At 55.2% G+C, this 20,752-nt stretch overlaps 2 protein-coding genes across 3 annotated transcripts in view; one reads left to right on the forward strand and one right to left on the reverse strand.

Annotated features, from left to right (window-relative positions):
• The first annotated feature begins 1,002 nt into the window (after positions 1–1,002).
• NACAD (NAC alpha domain containing) lies at positions 1,003–7,847 on the forward strand. The gene is given in 10 exon segments (XM_010712311.3): positions 1,003–1,106; positions 1,802–1,909; positions 1,912–5,856; positions 6,078–6,326; positions 6,406–6,494; positions 6,576–6,659; positions 6,959–7,105; positions 7,183–7,314; positions 7,502–7,624; positions 7,704–7,847. Coding segments are annotated over 10 exon segments (4,917 nt in total). The 5' UTR covers positions 1,003–1,081; the 3' UTR covers positions 7,719–7,847.
• A 387-nt stretch (positions 7,848–8,234) lies between these two features.
• Positions 8,235–20,752, reverse strand: part of CCM2 (CCM2 scaffold protein) — a 25,526-nt gene continuing 13,008 nt past the window's right edge. The window contains exons 1-10 of one of the 2 annotated variants that reach the window (XM_010712315.3): positions 19,866–20,062; positions 17,836–18,009; positions 17,113–17,196; positions 16,393–16,576; positions 15,195–15,331; positions 14,383–14,518; positions 13,692–13,749; positions 12,940–13,078; positions 12,270–12,408; positions 8,235–10,832 (exon numbers count right to left, since the gene is read on the reverse strand). In XM_010712315.3, the coding sequence (XP_010710617.1) occupies positions 10,552–10,832; positions 12,270–12,408; positions 12,940–13,078; positions 13,692–13,749; positions 14,383–14,518; positions 15,195–15,331; positions 16,393–16,576; positions 17,113–17,196; positions 17,836–18,009; positions 19,866–19,877 (1,344 nt within the window). In that variant the 5' untranslated portion in view covers positions 19,878–20,062 and the 3' untranslated portion in view covers positions 8,235–10,551. Of the gene's footprint in view, positions 10,833–12,269; positions 12,409–12,939; positions 13,079–13,691; positions 13,750–14,382; positions 14,519–15,194; positions 15,332–16,392; positions 16,577–17,112; positions 17,197–17,835; positions 18,010–19,865; positions 20,063–20,752 lie in introns of those variants that run through there. The other variant, XM_010712314.2, reaches the window with a different exon arrangement.

Here is a 20,752-nt window from a genome sequence, read left to right on the forward strand (position 1 = left end):
TGTGGGGATGGGGGAGTGTGGGGGATGTGGGGATGGGGGATGTGGGGATGGGGGATGCAGGGATATGGAGATGGGGGATATAGGAATGGGGGATGGAGGCTGCAGGGACAGAGCTGGAGGATGGGGGATATGGGAACGGGAGATACAGGGATGGAGGACACAGCGGCGTTGCTCAGGCAGAAGCTTTCCTTCACCCTTGGGGAGATGCTGGGGCCACCACCCCCCTCCCAGGACCCTGAGACCCCACTGTGCCCCATCCTCATGTCACTCAGGGGTGACAGCAGCGCGTCTTCCCTCGCCCCTATCCCACTGCTTTTCCCCCCCAGTCTGCCCCCCCATCCCCAGGGACTTTGGCCCAAGGTCACCCTGCAGCAACGTGCCCTGGGGGGGCCCCAAGCTGGTGCTGCCATCCTGCTGGGTGTCCCCATGACAATGGGGTGGGGGACACTTTGTAAAAGGGGATTGGGGGGGTGCAGGAGGGGATGCGGGACTCAGGGCTTCCATCGTCCCCTCCCCAGGCAGGTTGGGGTTTAAAGGGGATCGTTTTGAGTTGAGGAGGGCAGGGGGGAGGGGCAACACAGAGAGGGCTCAGCAATGGGGGGGAGTCCTGTATTGGGGTGTCCCCATGGTAAGTATTTGGACATCCCCCCCATAAGGGCACTAGGACAGAATGAGAATGGGCCCTAAAATCCCCACCCCCACTCGGAGGGCTCAGATTTAGGGCACAGCCCCCCCAAAGTTATATCCTGGGGTACAGGGATGTCCTCATATTATCCTTGCAGCATACACAGCTTTAAGGGACCCTATGTTCCCCCACAACCCTATAGAAAAGAGCTCCAACCTTTGGTCCCAACTCAGCACTTACAGGGCAGAACCCACCCTAAAAGCTCCATCCAATCCACCCCCCTCCCCTTAAACACCTGGGGAGGCCCTGCCCTCTTCCCAGCAGCCCCTGTACCCTGACCACACCCCCCTTACCCCTATATAAACCCCATAGGGCACATATGGGGCAGTAGTAGGGTTGGTGCTTTGGGTGTTGCTGGTGGGGTTCTGGGTGCTTCTAGAGTCCCTCCTCTGCCCCATGGAGGTACCTGAATGGACCCCAGGTAATGGGGGTTGAAGGGGATGATTTTGGGGTTGCTGCTGTGGTTTTGGGGTTCCTTAGAGTTCTGGGAGTCCTACGGGTTTGAGAAGCAGGTTATATCCATGTTGCTTAGGGCTGATGGGGCTGAGCCCTTCTGAGCTCAGCGCCCTGTTGAGCAGTGGAGGGGGGGTATGTATTGGTTTCTGGGGTTTGGGGGGTTGGCAGTACTGTACCCTGTCCCTATAGGAGGGTCTTAATGCTTTAGGGGGACCCTGGGGCACTCAATGTCATTATGCCCTAGGTGGGGTTGAGGGAGGGTGGGAAAGGTGGGGGTGGGGGGTTTAATAATTGTTCCTACTTATTCTTCTGGCACAGTCCCCTAACCCTGCAGTGCCCCCCCTCCCCCAGCTCAGCCTTCCTTAATACTCCCTTACAGCAGGGGGGGCACCTATAATCCTGCCCTAGGGATGGCTGCCATCACCTCCTTGGTATGAGGGCATGGAGTGGGGGAGGGGGTCCTCGGCTCACTGATGGTGGTTTTGTTTGGGGAGGAGCAGAGGGGTGTCATTGCAAACTGTACATCTCTGTACCCTCCATTTGATTAGGGCCAAATCCACGTGACAAGTGTCTCTGGTGTCCCCATGGGGGAGAAGAGGAAAGCTGGTGGGGGTAGGGGGGGGTCCCAGGGATGCTCTAACCTCCTCTCTCTCTCTGCAGCCCCCCCAGGGGACCCCGCTGCCCCCATGCCTGCCAAAGAGGAAGCCCGCCCGCAGCCTGAGGGGGCCAGTTATGATGCAGCTGAGCGCAGCCCCCCCTCCAAGGGCTGCCCCCACCACCGCCACCTCCATCGTTGCTCCCTGCCGACCCCCTGGACACTCGCATCGTGATGGGCGAGGAGACGCACTGCCCCCCTGAGCTGCCCCCTAAAACACCCCCCCGGCATCCTGAGCTGCCCCCTGCCCGCCTGGACCCTGACCTATTCTTCACAGCTCCCTCCACCCCGGTGAGGACGGGGGGACCCCGCTTGAAGCCTGAGGAGGATGGAGGGGATGCAGAGAGTGAGGGGCTGGGCTCTCCCCCCACCTCCCCATCTGGCTCCTACATGACGGCTGAAGGGGGCAGCTGGGGGTCTTCGGGCACGGCCAGCACATCGCCCTCCTGCTCGCCCAACCTGCTGGCAGAGGTCCCTGATGGTGAGCCTGGTCCTGCAGCCTTCATCCGCCGCTCCTCATCCTCCTCTTCCTCCTCCGAGGATGAGGATGTGGCTGTGACCTCCATAGGGCAGGAGGAGGAGGATGAAGAGGAGGAGGAGGATGATGATGATGAAGGCAGTGGGCAGGAGGAAGGCTTCAGGCTGCCCCACTCCCACATGGCTGCTCCTGGGCTCATCCCTGCTGCACTGCTGCCCTTCCGTGGCAGCCTGCTCTTTGAGGCTGAGGCTGTGGAGATCACCCTGGTGCCAGCCCAGGCAGCGGCCGAGCCACTCTCGGGTGAGGATGAGGAGGATGAAGATGAGGAGGAGGAGGAAGAGGAGGACGCTAGCACCTCAGCCTCCTTCCTGCGCTCGCTCTCTGAAACCTCCATCAATGAAGGGGTGGATGAGTCCTTTGCCTTCCATGATGACACCTCAGCCTCCTCTGACTCGGCCTCCTATGATGGTGAGGAGGACGAGCGGCTCTATGGCACTGAGCGCCACGCACTGGGGGGACCTCAAATGGCCGCCGCCACCCCTGGGGACACCGAGCCCTCCTCAGAAGCCTCTGGGGACATCGAGCTGCACCTGCGTGGTGACACAGCACAGCTGGATGGGACTGGGGAGCATGAGCGGGTGTCTCTGGGGGGGTCCCCACAGCATGAGGTGGCCCTGAGCCCCTCGGTTCTGGAGCCCGCTCATGGCAGCGAGGAGGAGGCATGCATGGAGGTGGGCATGGAGCAGCATGCTGCCCGCCCAGAGGAGGAGGAGGTCCCCATTGAGGCCCTCGCCATGGAAGCTGACATAGAGCTGACGGGTGAGGCCCCCGTTGAGACCCTTACCACAGAAGTCAACGTGGAACCATCGGATGAGGCATCTATCAAGGACCTTGCTGCAGAAGTCAGTGTAGAGCCGGTGGTTGAAGCCTCCACTGAGTCCCTCAGCCCAAAGCCAGTGGGTGAGACCTCCATGGAGGCACTCGTGGAAGTCAGCATGGAGCTGATGGACAAAGCCCCCACTGAGGCCCTCGATGTGGAAGGCAACATGGAGCCTGCAGATGAGACCTCCACTGAGGCCCTCCCCACAGAAACTGATGTAGAACTGGTGGATGAGGTCCCTGTTGAGGCCCTCTCTGCAGAAGTCAACGTGGAACGGATGGATGAGACCCTCAGCTCCTCCTCCTCAGAGATGGAGGAGGCCTCTACCCTGGAGCCTGATACCACGCAGGAGCTGGACCCCATCCCAGAGGAATGTCTTGCACCAGAGCCCCCTGTCCCCACAGAGCCGGCGCTCCTGGAGGAGGAGATCCTGCTGGAGGAGGAAGTGCCACTGGCTGCCATGATGGAGGCCCAGCTGGAGGCTGAAGCCAGTACCCTGCAGCCCCCCTGTGCTGGGGAAACCAAAGACCCCCAACCCAATGGGCTGGGGTGGGACACCCCATCCCTGCCCACTGCCAATGGTGACCATGAGCTCGATGCTGTCCCAGTGGAGAGCCCTGAGCCTCTGTGTCCACCTGAGCAAGGAGATGACAGTGGGGAACCCCAGGAGGATGTGGGTGGCCATGGGGACAGCAGGACAGATGTCATGCCTGCACCAATGGGGACCCCCACCCTCGGTGGGGATGTGCAGGATGATGTCATTGAGCAGCCCCTTGAGGAGGACACATCCCTCTGTGAGGATGGAGTGGCCTCAGGCAGTGAGTCCCCACTAGTGGCACTGAGTGATGGTGGCAGCGAGGTGATGCAGGGTGTGGAGGAACCTCTCAGACCTGCACTGGGGGATATGGATGAGCCACATGCTGCCTCTGAGGATGAAGCCTCCAGCAAGGATGTGGAACAAGGCCAGAGCCCAGAGCCCATCCCTGGTGAGTGGGATGCCACAGCTGCCTCCGAGGACTCATCCCCAGAACTGCTGGACACCTTGTGCTCCCACAGCGACTCCAGCTTCTTCAACACGCCCCAGGACAGTGTGGGGGAAGTGGCTGCCCCTGGGGTCCCCTCTCCGGCCCCACAGCCTTGCCTGGCCCTCTGCGTGCTGCCCCCAGCCCCTGCACCCCCACCACTGCACTTCACCGCTTCAGAGCAAGAAGTGTATGTGGGGACCCCTCCAGACCCCCTTGAACTGCTCCCACCACCTGGTGCCTTGTTGGAAAGTGCGGAGGACCGCCGGCAAGTGGCCTCCATGCTGCAGGGGGTCTTTGGGGACCTGCCTGCCCCAGGGAGCCCCAGCCAAGCCCCTGTGGAGCTGCCATATCCTCCCTGTGCTGAGGATGAAGCTGCTGCATCTGAACCCAAAGAGACCCCAGAGCCCACCGATGCAGGGAGCGTCCAGTGTTCTCCCCCAGCCTCTTTGCAGCCAGACCCAGCCCCTATGCAGGGCCAGGAGCCCCCCAGCAAGGAGTCCCTGCTCCTACTCAGTGTAGACCCCAATGCCAAAGTCACGGTGGAGAGGGAGCATTCCCTGCCCCTCCCTGAGGAAGTGGAGAAGGAGGCAGTGAAGGCAGAGTCCAGCCCTGTGAAGGAGGAGGAAGAGGTGGTAGTGGTGGCAGGATCCATCCCTCAGGAGGAGGAGGTGATAATGGTGGCAGGATCCATTCTGCAAGAGGAAGAAGAGGAGGTGATGGTGACAGCGGCAGGATCTAGTCCCATGGAGGAGGAAGAGGAGGCAGTGATGGTGGCAGGATCCATCCCTCAGGAGGAGGAAGAGGAGGCAGTGATGGTGGCAGGATCCAGCCCCAAGAAGGAGGAGGAGGAGGCAGTGATGGTGGCAGGATCCATCCCTCAGGAGGAGGAAGAGGAGGCGGTGATGGTGGCAGGGTCCAGCCCCAAGAAGGAGGAAGAGGAGGCGGTGATGGAGGCAGGGTCCAGCCCCAAGAAAGAGGAAGAGGAGATGGTGATGGTGGCAGGATCCATCCCTCAGGAAGAGGAGATGGTGATGGTGGCAGGATCCATCCCTCAGGAGGAGGAAGAGGAGGCGGTGATGGTGGCAGGATCCATCTCTCAGGAGGAGGAGGAAGAGGAGGCGGTGATGGTGGCAGGATCCAGCTCTCAGGAGGAGGAAGAGGAGGTGGTGATGGTGGCAGGATCCAGCCCCAAGGAGGAGGAAGAGGAGGCGGTGATGGAGGCAGGATCCAGCCCCAAGGAGGAGGAAGAGGAGGCGGTGATGGTGGCAGGATCCAGCCCCAAGGAGGAGGAAGAGGAGGCGGTGATGGTGGTAGGATCCAGCTCCCCACCTAGCCTTGAGGATGACCATGAAGGCACAGAAGCCACTCCCAGCCTCTCAGCGGCTGTTCTGCCCTTGGAACCCCCTCCAGAACCCAGCTCTCCAAAGGACCCCATGCCCCAAGAGCCCACCGAAGCTGCAGTGCCCACTCCTGAGCTTGCAGAGCCCATTCCCAAGGTTGTGGCACCTGTTGCCACCCCGCTGCCTGCTCCCTGCCCACAGCTCTCCAAACTCATCCAAGTGCCTCCTCTCTCCTCCTCGCCACTGCCATGCTTGGAGGACACCTCAGGGCTCAGCGAGGCCATGCGACCAGAGGAACGTCCATCTGTCCTGCCGGCCTCCAGGAAGCTGCTGGAGGGTAAGAACTGCTTGTTTCCATTGCTGTGTGTGCCCTCTCAGGGTCCTAAGAGGCATGGGGCTGGGCAGTACTGGGATCAGGGTGGGCATGGAACGGTACATGGGATCCCTGCAGTCCCAACCAAGTCCTGTTTTGGGAAGATATTCAATTAAGCACACTGGGTTCCCATTCACCATGAAGGTGTCCATCTTGTACCTCAGCATCTCCCGTCTTCCCCGCAGCCCCGGAGCCATCCCCACAGAAGGAGAAGACGAGGGGCAGGAAGGCACCGGCTGGCAGCAAGGGTGCACGAGGGCTGGAGGTAGAGGGGGGACCCCGCCGTGCGCCCCGGGGCTCAGTGCAGTCCGAATCGAGCTCCTCCAGTGAGGCAGAGTTGCCCTACCGTGTCCCCAGCCCTGCTGAGCACCTTCCTGCCATCGCTCTGCTTGAGGACAAAGCGGCACCGCGGCACGGTGAGGCCAACCATAAAGGTGAGGGGTGGGGTACAGGAGGGGCTTTGGGGCGTTGAGGTGAATGTCGCCTTCACTGCGACCCCTATGTCTTGTGTAGGATCATGCAATGAGTCTGAGAGCAACGATGAGTCCATCCCGGAGCTGGAGGAGCCTGAGGGCGCAGAGCCACGGCCGATGCAGACTCAGGTAGGGCTGCAAGCTTGGGAACTCTGTCCCCGGGCACCTGGGAGACCATGACATCCCATCACCCAATGCTGTGCCCCACAGGCGCCGCTCACCCACTCGCTGGGCACCGGGGAGGAGAGCATCAGTAAAGCCAAGCAGAGCCGCAGTGAGAAGAAGGCCAGGAAGGTGGGATGGGTGCTGGTTGTCCCGCGGCTTTGGGGCGGTGGCACTGGGGTGATGTCTCCTTCCTGCCCATGCCATTGGGATGGGGACGTGGGCTGGGGGTTAGCTTGGCAGGGAGCATGTGTCCCTGAGGTCATAGGTGGCTGCCATCAGGGTGTCTCTGTGCTGGGGGGTGGTCTCTTCCTTGTTACCCTTAGGGACAGCGCTGTCCCTATTCTGCCTCCTCCCATTGCTGGAGGGCTGGGGACCCTGGTGATGTTGGACATAATATATGGAGCTCATCCTCGTGTCTCCTTCCCCAGGCCATGTCCAAGCTGGGACTGAGGCAGATCCACGGTGTCACCCGCATCACTATTCGCAAGTCCAAGAACATCCTCTTTGTCATCACCAAGCCTGATGTCTTCAAGAGCCCCGCGTCTGATATCTACATCGTCTTTGGGGAAGCCAAGGTGAGGCAGGGCTGTGGGTGCATCCTGGGGTCAGATGACCTGTGGGGACCATCCAGTGACCTTTCCTGTCCCTGCAGATCGAGGACCTGTCGCAGCAGGTGCACAAGGCTGCGGCTGAGAAGTTCAAGGTGCCCATGGAACACTCCCCACTGATCACAGAGACAGCGCCTGCGCTCACCATCAAGGAGGAGAGCGAGGAGGAAGAAGAGGTTGGTGGGAGGCTGCTGTTGAGGTTGGATTGGGTGATGGGAGGCAATTAGGTTGGCACTGGGTGGCTGTCGACAGGGTTGGCTTAGGGGTGTTGGGTTGGGTGGTGGGAGGCTACTGATAGGGTTGGGGTTTTGGCTTGGGTGACAGCCCAGGGGATGGATGACAGCACTGTTCCTGCTCCCACAGGTGGATGAGACAGGATTGGAAGTGCGGGACATAGAGTTGGTCATGGCCCAGGCCAATGTCTCACGCCCCAAAGCTGTGCGGGCACTCAGGCACAACAATAACGACATCGTCAATGCCATCATGGTGAGTAGGGGTGTCCTCATCCCTCATGTTTTTGGAGGTACAGTCCAGCCCTGCATTGACGCTGTGCTCTCTCCTGCAGGAGCTGACCATGTAGCGGCCGGCCCCGGCCCCCTGTATAGGTGCACAGTTCTCCTTGCCCTGATGTCCCTCCTTGAGCCCCATGCCTCTGCCTTGCCCGCCTCCTAATGCTCAATAAATGGCCTCATGTATCACTTGAATCGCATCCTGCCTCCCTGTGTGGTGATTGGGGTCCTCTCCCCAGGGCTTGGAAGGCTCCTAAAGCTCCTGGGGTGTGCGGCCCACAAGGTGGGAACCAGGTAATTGGGGATGTGGTGTTTGATGGGACAAATGGCTTGGAGATACGTGGGGCGCTGGGATGGAGGCTGCAGGCGATGGCATCTGCCCCTGGGATGGGGCTGAACTTTCATCCTTATCCTGATGGGGTGCAACGGGCAGGGGGCTCTCCTGGGGGATGAGCAGTGGCTGGTGGAGCTCAGAGTTCCCCAAACCTCGAACCTTGAGGCTTTGCATGCCTCATGTTAAATTATATGACATACTTTGGGGCACGGTGGAGAGGCAGGTGAGGGTTTTAACAAGGAGACAGACCACAGCCAGGTGCAGAGTTATATTTACCTGTAACAAATACTCCATACAGAAAGCATACATACAAAACACCCCCGGGGCGTCCCCGGCTCCCCTGTGGTGCTCGGGGTCTTGGGCAGCACGGGGGCTTGTCGTGGTGGGGAGCAGCAGTGGGGTTTTGTGGGGGAAGCACTCGGTCACCTCAACAGAGTTCTGACAAACAGTTCTCTCCAGAACTAAATCACATTTCCCGGTGAATGAAGTATAAAAAAATACCATGAGCTGCTACAGCTTCTGCTAAATGCATCTCTGTATACAATCTTTTCAAAAATAGGGTTTTTCCAGATTTCCTTAAGCTGTCAGTGACTCAAGCGTCAGTTTGTGTCATTTGTGGTTTTTCTTTATAAATCTGCATGTGTGTAAGAAGGCACTGAGGACTCAGCATAGCCAGGGCTCTGGAGCAATGCTCCCATGCTCAGTGGGAGCTCAATGCCTGTACTCCTGACTTGTGAGTTTTGGTTTCTTTTCGTTGTTGTTGTTTTACTTTTTCGAACCCTGCTGGTGCAGGGGCTGCAGCTTTCCTTGCTCTCCTGCTTGCGGTCCATCTGTTGACAGAGCAGCCTCAATGGCAAAGGGAAGAGTTTTATGGCCATGAGTTGCAGTGCGGAGCTGCCTTAAAAGGAAGTGCCCCATAGCAGGACACAAGTGTGCACCTTTTAAAGATGAAGCACTGAGCTGTGGGGTCATTGGGGCTGCAATCCTGGACCGCTGTGCCTGCAGGAGCAGGGTAAGAGGTACCCCAAGGGGCAGAGCTGAGAGAGGGGGGAGGACGCAGGGATGAAGGCTTAGCTCTGGTGGGCTCTGTCCCAGCCGCAAAGGGAGCGTGGCAGGATGGCACCAAAGTGGTGGATCCACGGTGGGATGGCAGAGAACTGCATTTGGTTAATGAGGGAGCAGCCTGGGCACTGGGATGATGGTGGCAAGCTTCTGTATGGGGCTGCAAAGGATAAGCAACATTAAAGGGCAGTGGGAGCTCTGGGATGTGTTACTGCAGTGGAAGCAGTGCAGCAGGACAAAGCACAGAGGAATGTGCTGGAGGGGCTGAATTCCCCTGCAAAGTGCTGAGCAAGTGTCTGGGCTTGGGTCCTGCAGAGGCCAGCCAGCTCCAAGCAAGGGCATGGGGATACCTCTGCATCCTTGTGCTATATACACCAGAGCCTCCCCTACTCCTCGCTGCATTTGGTCCTTCTTCCATCCCAGCACCTTCACGGGGGGGTACAGGAGCTGCTTTGGGCAAGGGCAGGGCTTAAGGGGGTACAGTGCTGAGCACAGCAGCACTCCTGAGTATGAAACAAAACAGGGACAGGCCTTTTCTAAAGGGGCTGCAGCCTGTGCTTCCCCTTGTGTGGGCTCCCTGCTCAGCACAGCTTGCCCAAGCCTGTGCTTTCTTCCTGCTGCTTGTGTTTTTGCACTGACTGGGTTGCTCCTACCTCACTACCCCAGCTCCTGTGCATCCAGCAAGCAGCTGGGTGCCCGTGGGTTCTGCCAGCACCTCCCTTCAAGCAGGATTGCTTCCTGGGCAAGGGATACAGATTAAAAAAATAAGTGTGTATTTATAACCGCATGTAAAATATTTACAATATGTACACCGTGTGCTGGAGACCCCACTGTGTTTGTCCAGGAGCAGCTCTCACTCCATGGGCGTGTGATAACGTCCTTTGGGACCTCAGGAGCCAGCAGAGGCTTTGTGCTACCTCCCACCACTGTGAACATGGGGCAGGTGCTGCCTCCTTCCTGCCACTGCTGGAGCAAAGGCAAGGAGCGGTCAGATGGGGTTTGTAATCCAGGTTCCCTGCAGGACAGAAGCAAAAGCCCAAAATCTGGGAGCCCAGCTGGGAGCATGCTGCAGGAGGACGGAGGGGAGGGGGGGAAGCAGAGCACCTGCAGGTCTGGATGCGAAATGCTGTGCCAACCGCAAGGCTAGGCTTAAATAATTCACATTGTGGTAAACTTCATTCAAAAGAGGGGAGGAGGAGAGCAGTTACAAGAAGGATACCATGTGCAAAACTGTAAACCAGGGAGGGAGAGGGCTGTAGGCAACCTGTCTCCACACAGGGCTCTCCCAGCATCGCTCCCTGCGCGGTGACGGAACCAGGGAAGGCTGGAGGATGGGCTCCTACCCGGCTCCTCCTTTGCAGCGTGCCTGTGGCAAAGCACACCTTCACAGTAAGAGGGCACAGACAGCTGTTGATGCAGATGGGAGAGTAACTACATCCTTCTCCACCCTGAAAACCTCTTTGGAAACGAGGGTCTGTTGGGCAGGTGCTGCCAAAGCCTGCTGGCTCTCAGGAGGAGTCGCGGTCCATGCTGCAGCCCAGCGCCTCGATGTCGTTGCTGATGTGTGAGATCATGCGGTCCCACTCGTCCTCCTCTGAGGGTACAGACTGGTCGTCCGAGCTGCCAGCCGCGCCGTTGCCGTTGGTGGTGGAGTTGGAGGTGGTGCTCAGCGTCCGCCTGTACCTCCCAAAGCTGTCCGTGATGATGCCGCGGCCGTCCTTCACTCCGATGGTTTCCAGGAAGTTCTCAAAGTGTTGGCTGTCTTTCTCAGGAATAAAGGGCCGTAGGCCTTTCCCAGGGAAGAAAACACAAGGAGGAAAACATGAGCTGCAGCGTTTCACAGGGGTAGGGTTTGCTGGAGGAGCTCGTTTTGGGGTTCAGGCTCTGGGCAGTGCTCTTGGAGTTGCTGGTGCTCCCACCTCGTGGCTGTGCGTCATGTTGACAGCCCCAGAAAGGCAGATGTGTATGGGCCAAGGACAATTCCTGGAGCTGAAGTGGGATTTCCCAGCTCCAAAGGATTGTTTGTGACTTCATCACCGAGCCATATTGCTGGGCTTTGCTCATCTCGTTAGTGTAACAGCATCAGCATGAGATTAAGGCCCCTGACAGAGTGCATGCAGAGCACTTGGGGGCCATCTGTCCCCATCTCTGCGCCCTGCTGTGGGCCGGCATCACAAGCTGGGGTCACAGCATGGGGTTATGGAATGAGTGGCTGCACTGCAGCTCTGTCTCAGGCAGCTTCTGGGTGTGCTGCTGACTCTCCCCTCTCCCAACCCCACCTTTAGGGCCATAGTGATCCCCACCACCAAGGAAATTGCACACTTGCAAGACCTCTGGCGGGGGCTGCAGGAGGGAGTTAGAGATCTGTGATTTTTAAGATCCCATCCAACTTAAGCCATTCTATGATTCTTTAAAGGAAAGCCAAGTCCAAGCTGCTTTTCAGCAGTGTGGTCAATATAAAATCAGCCTCCCAGCACAGGGCTCGTGTTGTGCTTGGCTTTGGTAACGGTGACATGAAAAGCAAGCAGGCTGCGTGCACAGGGATGAAAGAAAATGCTTTTGTGCTGGTGCAGATGCCTGACTACACTTCTGAGTGCCCAGGACAAAGGGAGTGGAGGCCATGCTGCCCCCCCTCCCTGTGCTGTTGAGTCACTCTGGCTGCTTTCAGCAGCTCTCCATCTAAATGAGAGCAAAAAAAACAAGGCACTGCACGCAGTAGCACCAGGAATCCGAGTGAGAGCTGGGGAAGGGCTCTGAGCTCAGCCCCAAGGTTCCTTTGCTCCCTGCTATTCCTGCTATTAACACTATTTCAGATTATTAGAGCTAAAATCAAAGCGAGGAGCTTGAGTTGAGGGACTCTGAGAGCCTCTGAGGCAGTTGGTCTCCCTATAGTGAAGGGAAAGGAAATGGTCCTGCCTGCTTCCCACATAATGGTGTCAGCATGTGCCTGCTGGCACTGTGCTCGATACACACTTTCCCTCCACGACTGTAAGGTCACGCTGTGAGAGTGCAGGTCTTCGAGGCACCCTCAACAGGCTGAACACCCAAACTGTACTGTGTTGAACTTGGCCGGCACCCAGCATCTGCTCCAGGGACACAGGAACGTTGAGTGCTACCACTAAGCCACCAAACCAAGGTGTTTCAGGAGTCAAGGAGCTTATCTGGAAACCAGAAGATAACTAGCAGCGGGCACAAACAAAGCCAGACACAAAGGGAAGACACTCACCCAAGAGCAGGAACTTCCTACTGTCCCCATAGAGCTGCTTCAAGTTGATGCAGAACTCGTGTATCGAGGCTCCGTTGCGATATTCGTGCAGGAGCATTGCAAACTGCTGGATCTCTTGGGAAGAGAGCTTTGTTCGTAGCTGAGGACATAAGAACGCCACAAATGGTGCTGATTTTTTTGGAGCACTCTTTCAGCTCTGATGAGATGGGAGGGAGAAGAAATCGTGGGAAGCCTGGGAATGGGGTTTGCTTCTATTCTGATGAGAGCCACTGAGCTGCGGTGGTGAACCCAGCAGGATGGGATGGTGCAAACTGCTCTGAGCTGTCAGCTGTCCAGCTTTTTAACTAAGAAAAGCTGTGAGCAGACTGCAAAAGTGCAGCTCATGAAATGATGGACATGGGAACACTGTGTTCCGCCACAGTGAGAGGGGACAATCGAGTGCAGGTGCTTTAACATGAGAAAGGTGAGAGCCTGCACTGGTCTCCAGGCCTGAGTTTTCCGAAAGGATGATGCGTTTCTACACCAGCATGGAAAAAAATCACATTACCTGCAGGGCCCAGACAATGCTGGAGCCAACAGGGAGGAGCTCAGACGATGCCAAGGGCATCCAAAGGGAAGAAAACCCTCCCACCCTTCCCCATGGGCAGACGCTGCCTTGAGGGCACCCTACCGTCATCATGTAGTCCTGGAGCAGCTCTGTGGCTGTAGTGCTCAGCTCGCTTTCGCTGATGGTTTTGATGTGTGGAGACTGTTGTGTCAAGAAGGAAGAGGGAGAGTTGTCACCTGCATCCAAGGTTTCTGCAAAGGAACTGAAACACAAATGGCTTGTGAGCTATCCAGAGCTCTTTAGGCACCTCCTGTTGAGCACAGCATGGGAGAACCTGGGGGAGTGGTCATGCACAGCACAGAGGGGTTGTCTCTCTGATCTGCTGAATAGATAACCCTGCAGGGGAAGAGATCTCCTCCAATTGCTTTCTCATTTCAGACCAATGGGGAAAGAGGTCCCCAAACGCCTTATTCCATAGTGTTCAATTTGAAATTCTCAGATACTCAACACGGAACAACTGGTTTGTGTGTCAGGTTTTCAGCCCACAAACGCTGCTACCATTTTCAGTGGTCACTGATTCAGGAGGAAGAAACATGGCAAAGCAGACAAAACAGCTCTGCTTTGCACACACGACCTTCCCCAGAAAACTGCAGTAACAGAAGAATACGGCCAAGGATGCTGAGGAGGCAGGACCACAGTCCTGCACAGAGACAGCAAAAATGCTATCAAATGTTCCAGCCAGGGTGATCAGAAACTTTCCAACTGCAGCACTTCCTGCTTTTGGGCTTAAACCTGACAGACAGCAGGGCTGCATAAATGAGGCACTGTCCCCAGTGCTGAGCTATCACGTTTCACCACGTTCACTTTCCACTTACACAGTGCTTGCTTCTGTTTCGTATGATTCTTTAACATCCACTTTTGTAGAAGAGTCATCTGCAAGAGAGACATTCATGATGTGGTGGTGCTAGTGAGGCAAAAGCTTAGTGCTTTTCCCAGCCACTGCCCTACACGCTGATTTGTGATGGGGACACACAGATGGCGTTGGAGGGGAACAGTGCTGTGCCAGGCTGGTTACAGGCAGACCCAGCAGAGATGCAGAACTGCAGTAGCACAAGGCACAGCTTTATTAACTACCTCCACCCAACATGAAAAGGACACACCAAGGCTGATGCCTTCTGGCTTCATATAGCCTGGAGATATCTCCAGGCAGGAGACAGCCCTCGTGCCACTCTATCCCCTAAGCAATTAAAAGAAAGGGACTTATTACAGAATCACAGAATGGCCAGGGTTGGAAGGGACCTCAAGGATCACGAATCTCCAACCCCCCTGCCACAGGCACGGCCACCAACCTCCCCATTTAATACTAGACCAGGCTGCCCTGGGCCCCATCCACCCTGGCCTTGAACACCTCCAGGTGCATCCACAGTTTAATTCTCAACACAGAGGTGACCCTGTAGGAGAGGAAGTGCCAGGCTGGCTGGCAATTTGAAGAGAGGAAACAGACATTGGTGAGGATGGGAATGACTTGCAGAGGGGGCAGAGCAAGCAGAGAGGGCAGGGACTTACCACTGTGCAGGGACATGTGCCGTGTTGGCGTGGATGCACCATCAAATATTGCTCTATCTAAGAAGTCTATTGTGGACTCAGTGTAAACAATCTGGAAGACTTGGCTGAGAAGTGAGCACAGCTCCTCTGCAGTCACCTGAGAAGGGAGCAAGATGCAGTGGTGAGATAATGCAGTGGCTCTTCTCTTAGCCCCTACAATGTCTCAAGAGGTTTGCCTTGGTGCTACACATATGACTTCTCATCACCCTTCCATGATGCCAGGCAAGAACTCCAGCTCTATTCTACCAACCAGTCTGAGGCAATAGATGATCAGAAGCTCCATCACCTGAACAATCAGCTCACAGCTGTTAGATAACACCCACACTTTGTGCTGATGCCCTGCCCAATTCTCCTGCTGCCTGGGACTGTGGCTACATGACCTACATCCCAAATAGGTGCAGTTGCCCTGGGGAACAGTACAGAAAATGCAGCTGAAAAGGAGTGCAAAACCCCAGCCTCAAGGCAAAAGGTTTCTGCTTGGAGAAGCACACAGGCCAGATCAAAATCTCTGGGTTTGGGTGCTGGATAAAACAAATTTCCAGGTCAGCATCACAAAAATGCCCCAGCTAGCACATCCTATTGTGGGATAGATTCAATTGTGTTCATAGATTTCCTGCTGCCAGAGAAAGCTTCGGGCAGCAGGCACCACAAACAAAGGAAAAGCATCTTCTGATAGCATCTATGTCTGCAGTCCCATTCCCAGTGCAATTCCAGAGTGACTCTGGAAACAACCACACCATGGAACAATGTGAACTGAGTGGTTTGAGCCTTACTTTGTTCTCCGTAGCCAGCACCACCAAGCAGCAAGCTTCCACGGGTACCACACCACTCTCTGACAGCGAGCCCGAGGTGAGAGCTTTGGAGCTCTCAGCACTGAGGCTCTGGCTTGGAGAAATCCCAGGGTCCTGAGCTGAGAAACACAGAAATCATCACAGAAAGGCCAAGGCAGTAAGCAAACAATCAGTCCTTGCAAGCCAGGCTGTCTTCTGAGCAGCTCACGACCAGTGTGCACAGAGCTGCTTTTGTACCTGCCCAGCAGAGGAGTAGCCTTATCAGGCTGACATGGTGACGTGGTATTACCCCTCTGTGGGCTGGCGCTGGGCACAGAGGTTTCTATGCAGTGAAAACACAAACTACAGAAAAGCTTTAGGGAGGTTCTGCACACCAGTCTGGTCTCTAACCCTGTAGGGACAGCAAATCCTACAGAACAGGGGAGCACAGGATCCCACAGTCAGCAGAAAACACTCCAGAGGAGCAAGCTCATAGGAGATCCACCTGAGATAGAGAGATGCATGTGTTCAAAGCATTTGAATGAAGAACCTGTAATTTAAAGCAGGTTCCTGACAACTCCATGAATCGCTGGCTTATTTTCCGTGGCTCAGTCAGCCTCAGGAATCCAACAGCAGAATTACAGCCTTGTAAGTCAGTTATTCGTTCATTCTCTAGACTGTCCTTTGCTGTCACAGGGTTTGTAATCCAGTAAGTCTCTGTCATTACATCTTTTAAGTAGCTCAGCCTTCCCCAAACACTTCAGCTCCAAACCATGCAGGTTTAATAGAGACAGAACTGCTGGGGACAGATTCCCAGGCCCTTCTCAGTGCAGACTGGACGTCAGGAAAATATTCTGCACCAAAGAGTGGTGGGCATGGAACAGGGTCTCCAGGGGACTGATAGCAGCCCCAAGCTGCCAGAGCTGAAGAAACATTTGGATGCCACCCTCAGACACAGGGTTTGGGTTTCGGGTGGCACTGTGTGGAGTCAAGAGTTGGCTTTAGTGATCCTTGCAGGTCCCTTTCAACTCAGGACATTCTGTGATTCCATGATTACAAGACCCACAAGAAGTACTGTTCTCCTGCCCTTCTGGCTCTCAGAACTACTGCTCAGACTCACAGTCAATGAGAGCAGGGCTTCTTTTCTTATTCCCACAACTCTACAACCAACATCTGGGTGATCGTGTCAGCCCCAGTCTACCTGTTTTCAGCACAACCAAATGAGCAGAGTCATCTCGAATGTAGGACACGGATGCAATGTCATGGATGGGGACCCTGAGGATGAGATCTTCTCCATCCCTCCACACCAGCTTGATGTTGTAGGCAGACAGACTGATCACAGCATCGTGCTCTTGGGTCAGCTGCCCCGGAAGCTGATGTGCTCTCTGCAACAAATGCATTTCCATCAAAAAACTGAATTGTTTTCCTTTTGGTGAACTGCCCCATATCTGGATGGAGGTCCTTCACCTTTCCCCTCATCTATCTGTAGGACTTGTTTGCTGGGCCTTCCTGCTAACAGTAAAATCCGATAGCCTTCTGCCAACTCTTGAAGGCAAAGGGGTGGCTGCAAAGTCCATAATCCCAAACAAAAACAAATCCCAAATCTTCACACAAAGCTATTCCAGATCCCCAAACCTTCCTACAACCTGGAGGAGAGAGATGCCCCTTCTTTCCTCAGTCACCCCACAATTCCCTCTGAATCCCACACTTCCTTTCCCAGCTCCAGTGTTGTGTGGCTGCTATTTTTTGTCCAAGGCTTCCCACACTTGTAACCTAGGGAAAGAGAGCCCCAGTCAGACTGGGACTCACCCCCAGAGAAGCCCCACAGGCCTTATAATCACACTGCACACGTTTGTTTGAGCTGATAAAGACAGGAACTAGAGCAGGTCGTTAGCAGCCTTCTGCAGGGCTGAGCGCTTACCTTCGCATTATCTATCAGATGCAGTATTTCAGTGCGGCTGGAAGGATTCAGGTACCCTGGGACAGATGTGAGTTGGCCTAAATACTGCAAAAGAAAAAAGAACAAAATGTCATCATATCTCATACACACACCAAATGAGCCCCCAGAACCCTAGGAAAGAAGACTTCGACTCAATGCAAAGGGCATTGCCAAATGCCTGACGTGCAGCCCCCATATAAGCTGCTAGATAGCACCCATACATTTGCAAGATCTCTTGTGTTTTTAAGTAATCTTAATGTTTAATAGCTATGTGGATCTACTCCTTCCTGTAGCTGCAGGGAGCTCAAACACAGATGATGTCTCTCTCCCTTCAGCCCCTGCAGTTCGCAGCAAGCATTTGCTTCCTTTGGGTTTGACCCCTGAGATCAGAGGGAGCATCTTCTCTGTGGACTGCAACACCAAATATTTCATAGGAGCTACAAAAAAAAGATGTGATCAGCCCAGAGGCCAGGAAGGAAAAAAGGCAATTTCTGCATTTCAGCAGTGAGAACCCACCCCAAAACCCTCTGAAAGTGCAGAGGAAAGCAACGTGGCAGCGCGCTGAGGTTCTGCACCTCCTCAAAGGCAGAAGAAGCTACAGCATCACAAGGGGATAAAGAAAGTGAAAGAGCCGTGCTGGGGGAAATGCAGCCAGCCATGGGGTCTGCAAGAGGGGAGCTCAGGGTAGAGGCAGGTAGAGAGTACCTTCACTTCCTTCTCGATGTAGTCATTCAGCAGGATGTCTGGCTCAACACGGTCAGGCAGCGACACCACAACGGTATGGAGAGGTCGTCTCTCTGTAACCTTCTCCTGGGCCTTTTTATCTCGTCCTTTTTCACCCTTCAGGAAGACTCGCTTGAAAGGGGACACGATTCCAGGCTGCGGGAAGAAAAGGAGACAGCGGGCTGTTAGGGTGAAGTGTTCGTGCATTAAATTACAGCAAACGAGCAGCTGGGCTGTGCCATGGGCTCCCAAACCCTTCTGGCACTGCATGGCACTGGTGTTGGAAAGGGACAGCAGAGAGCAGCTCTGCAGTGCCCAGAAACAGAATGACCAGTGCATTTCTGCTCACACTGATGTATGAACCCAAACCAGCCCAGAGTCGGACTGGGTCAGGTTTTAGAGCTACGAATTGCATTGTCTTCTGGTGGTCAGCAACAGTACACAAGGAAACAACTCATGGGACTGGGATTGGGTGATGCTTGCTTTCCATCCATCTTCCCATCAAGGGTTCCTTGGGCAATGCTTACGAGGTCTTTGTGTGAAGAGGTACCATAAATGAGATGCTGGAGTCGGTTCAGATCTGGAATAAGAGCAAAGCCAGAGGTGCTGGCAGATTCTGTAAGCAATGCTTGGGTCTCAGGAGCTCACCCTGTCCACACCTGAGCCCCTCCAGATCCTGCAAGATCCTCCAGATTCAGGCTGAACGTGTTGCAGGGGCAGGGGAACACCCAGGAGCATGAAGACAGACCCACAGACACAAGCCTCTATGGTCCCAAACCATTCAGAAGTCCTTTTGGAAGAGCTGGAGCCGATTTGCAGCCAAGAGCTGGATTTCAGAGCTGCTGCTCACCCAGCATGCTGCATGGCTTCCCATAGAGGGAGCATCACCACCACCACTTTGGGAAATGCTCTGAGCTGGGAAATCCTAGAAACCTGAGAGGCAGCAGGGCTGAGCTAGGGCATGGGAGATGGATCTATGGTCTGCAAAGGAAGATGCTTTAGAAGTGAGTTCATCAATCATAAAGAGACCTTAACAAAAACTGCAAACTTTGGCAACTTTAGAGAGCAATAGAGATGAAAGAGCAAAGCACCATGAAGAACTGCTGCAGAGACTTTGTCGAAACCCACAGCTTGGTCTCATTGAGCTGTTTTTCTAAGTTTAGACAAGCACAAGAGCTCTACAGGAACAAGTGAGATCAAAGTGAGGCCTAAATAACTTGAAGCCATTATGCTAGGAGCAGAGGAAAGCTCCTAGTTGAGGAGTATTTACCAGGCTGCACCAGGCACCGCAAGGATGTCAGGGACAGCCCAGCCCTGCAACACTTCCCTTTGAGCAGGGCGTGCCAGAGAGACAAAAATAGAGGAGTTAGTAGGGCAAATGGGACTGCAGACAGCTTGATGGTACTGTGGATTGCCTGATGCTGCAGCCGTGCCTGCAGATAACACAGCAGCATGGTTACAGAGGGCTCTGAGCAAGGAATGTTATCTTCCTGTGCCACAAAACCCAGCTGGCTCCTGCCAAAGGGATGGGACAAAGGTAACTGCTCTGGGCAGAAGAAATCCCCAAACAAGAAGCTCCCACACGATGGGGAGAAATGGGGCTTGGCTACTGGAGCCCAATGGGCAGCAATGGGTTTCCTCAGCCCTCAGTAGCATGGAAAGAAACCCCACACCACGCTAAAAGAGCTCAGTATGAGGGCATCCAACCCTGAGCTCAGCTGCCATCCTGTAAGGATCTCATTACAACAATAACTTTTAGAAACCGGAGTGACGGCAAAACCTGCCACCAGAACTGGGACTGTACCACCCAACCCACGGATCCAACCCAAAGAAATTCCCACCACCCAATCACAGAACCCTGCACGGGGAAGCTCCCAAGCCCTACAGGAGATCCAACACCTCCTCAAAGTAGGAAACAGCCCAGATGTCGCTGCCCAAGACCGGAGGCGTGATGGAGTGTGGCACAACATGGAACGACCACGGCGTCTCGGAGCCATTTACCCAACACCTACCTCACTCTCCATGGAGCGCCCGGCTCCGGAGGAGATGCGCAGGGGCTGCTGGTTCCCAAAAGCTTGTCCTTGCTGAGATGGGATGCCCCACTGGTTCCAGGGACCCCAAGCCCCGTGCTCTGTGCCAAAGCACCGGCAAACCTATGTGTGCTCATTCGCCTGGCCGCTCGTGTCCCGGAAGCGCGATAACCACAGCTTCCTTCTGTCACACGCTGCAACAGCCAAAACATGCTGTCATTGGTGATAGCAAGTTTTAAAACAGGAGGAAAAAAAGGAGAAGTGGTGAAGGGGAGGCATCTGTATGTCTGTGAGGGCTCAACTGGTTTGCAGGGCAAAACTGAGCTGCTTATGGGGGCCGATGCTCAGACACTCTGTGGGTGGGTTCCCACACTCCCACACTCATGGAACCAAAGGGGTTTGTGTGGCAGGAGGGTGATACGAGGGTGATATTCCCAAGCTTTGCCTATTTTCACACAACTTCATCTTCTGAGTTTTGTCTCCACCTGTGAGCCCGAAAGCTGCATTGCTTTATCAGGATGTGCATTTCCAGCCCTTACATTTGCAAGAAGGCGGCTGCTGGCTCCTTGAAAATGAGGTTACAAGCAGCTCCCAGAGAGCACGTTGGAAAGGAGAGGAGTGTGGAGTGAGCCTGGCTTCAAGCCGGGCCCAGAGGAGTAACAAAAACAAGTCACTAATTTTGCAGAGAGAGAATCAATTAAAGTGCCACACTGAGTGATTTCCCCAGAGAGAGTCACACAGAGCAGAGGTAGGAAGGAGGTTGGGTGCGGATACATTCCTTAAAATCAATGCAATCAAAGTCAGCTTGCTTGCCTCTTTTGCCCCAAATTGCTATCCCAGTGCTGTAGCTGAGTCCCACAGGGTCTTAG

This window comes from Meleagris gallopavo, chromosome 6, assembly GCF_000146605.3.
Source record: "Meleagris gallopavo isolate NT-WF06-2002-E0010 breed Aviagen turkey brand Nicholas breeding stock chromosome 6, Turkey_5.1, whole genome shotgun sequence".
NCBI classification, from domain to species: Eukaryota; Metazoa; Chordata; class Aves; order Galliformes; family Phasianidae; genus Meleagris; species Meleagris gallopavo.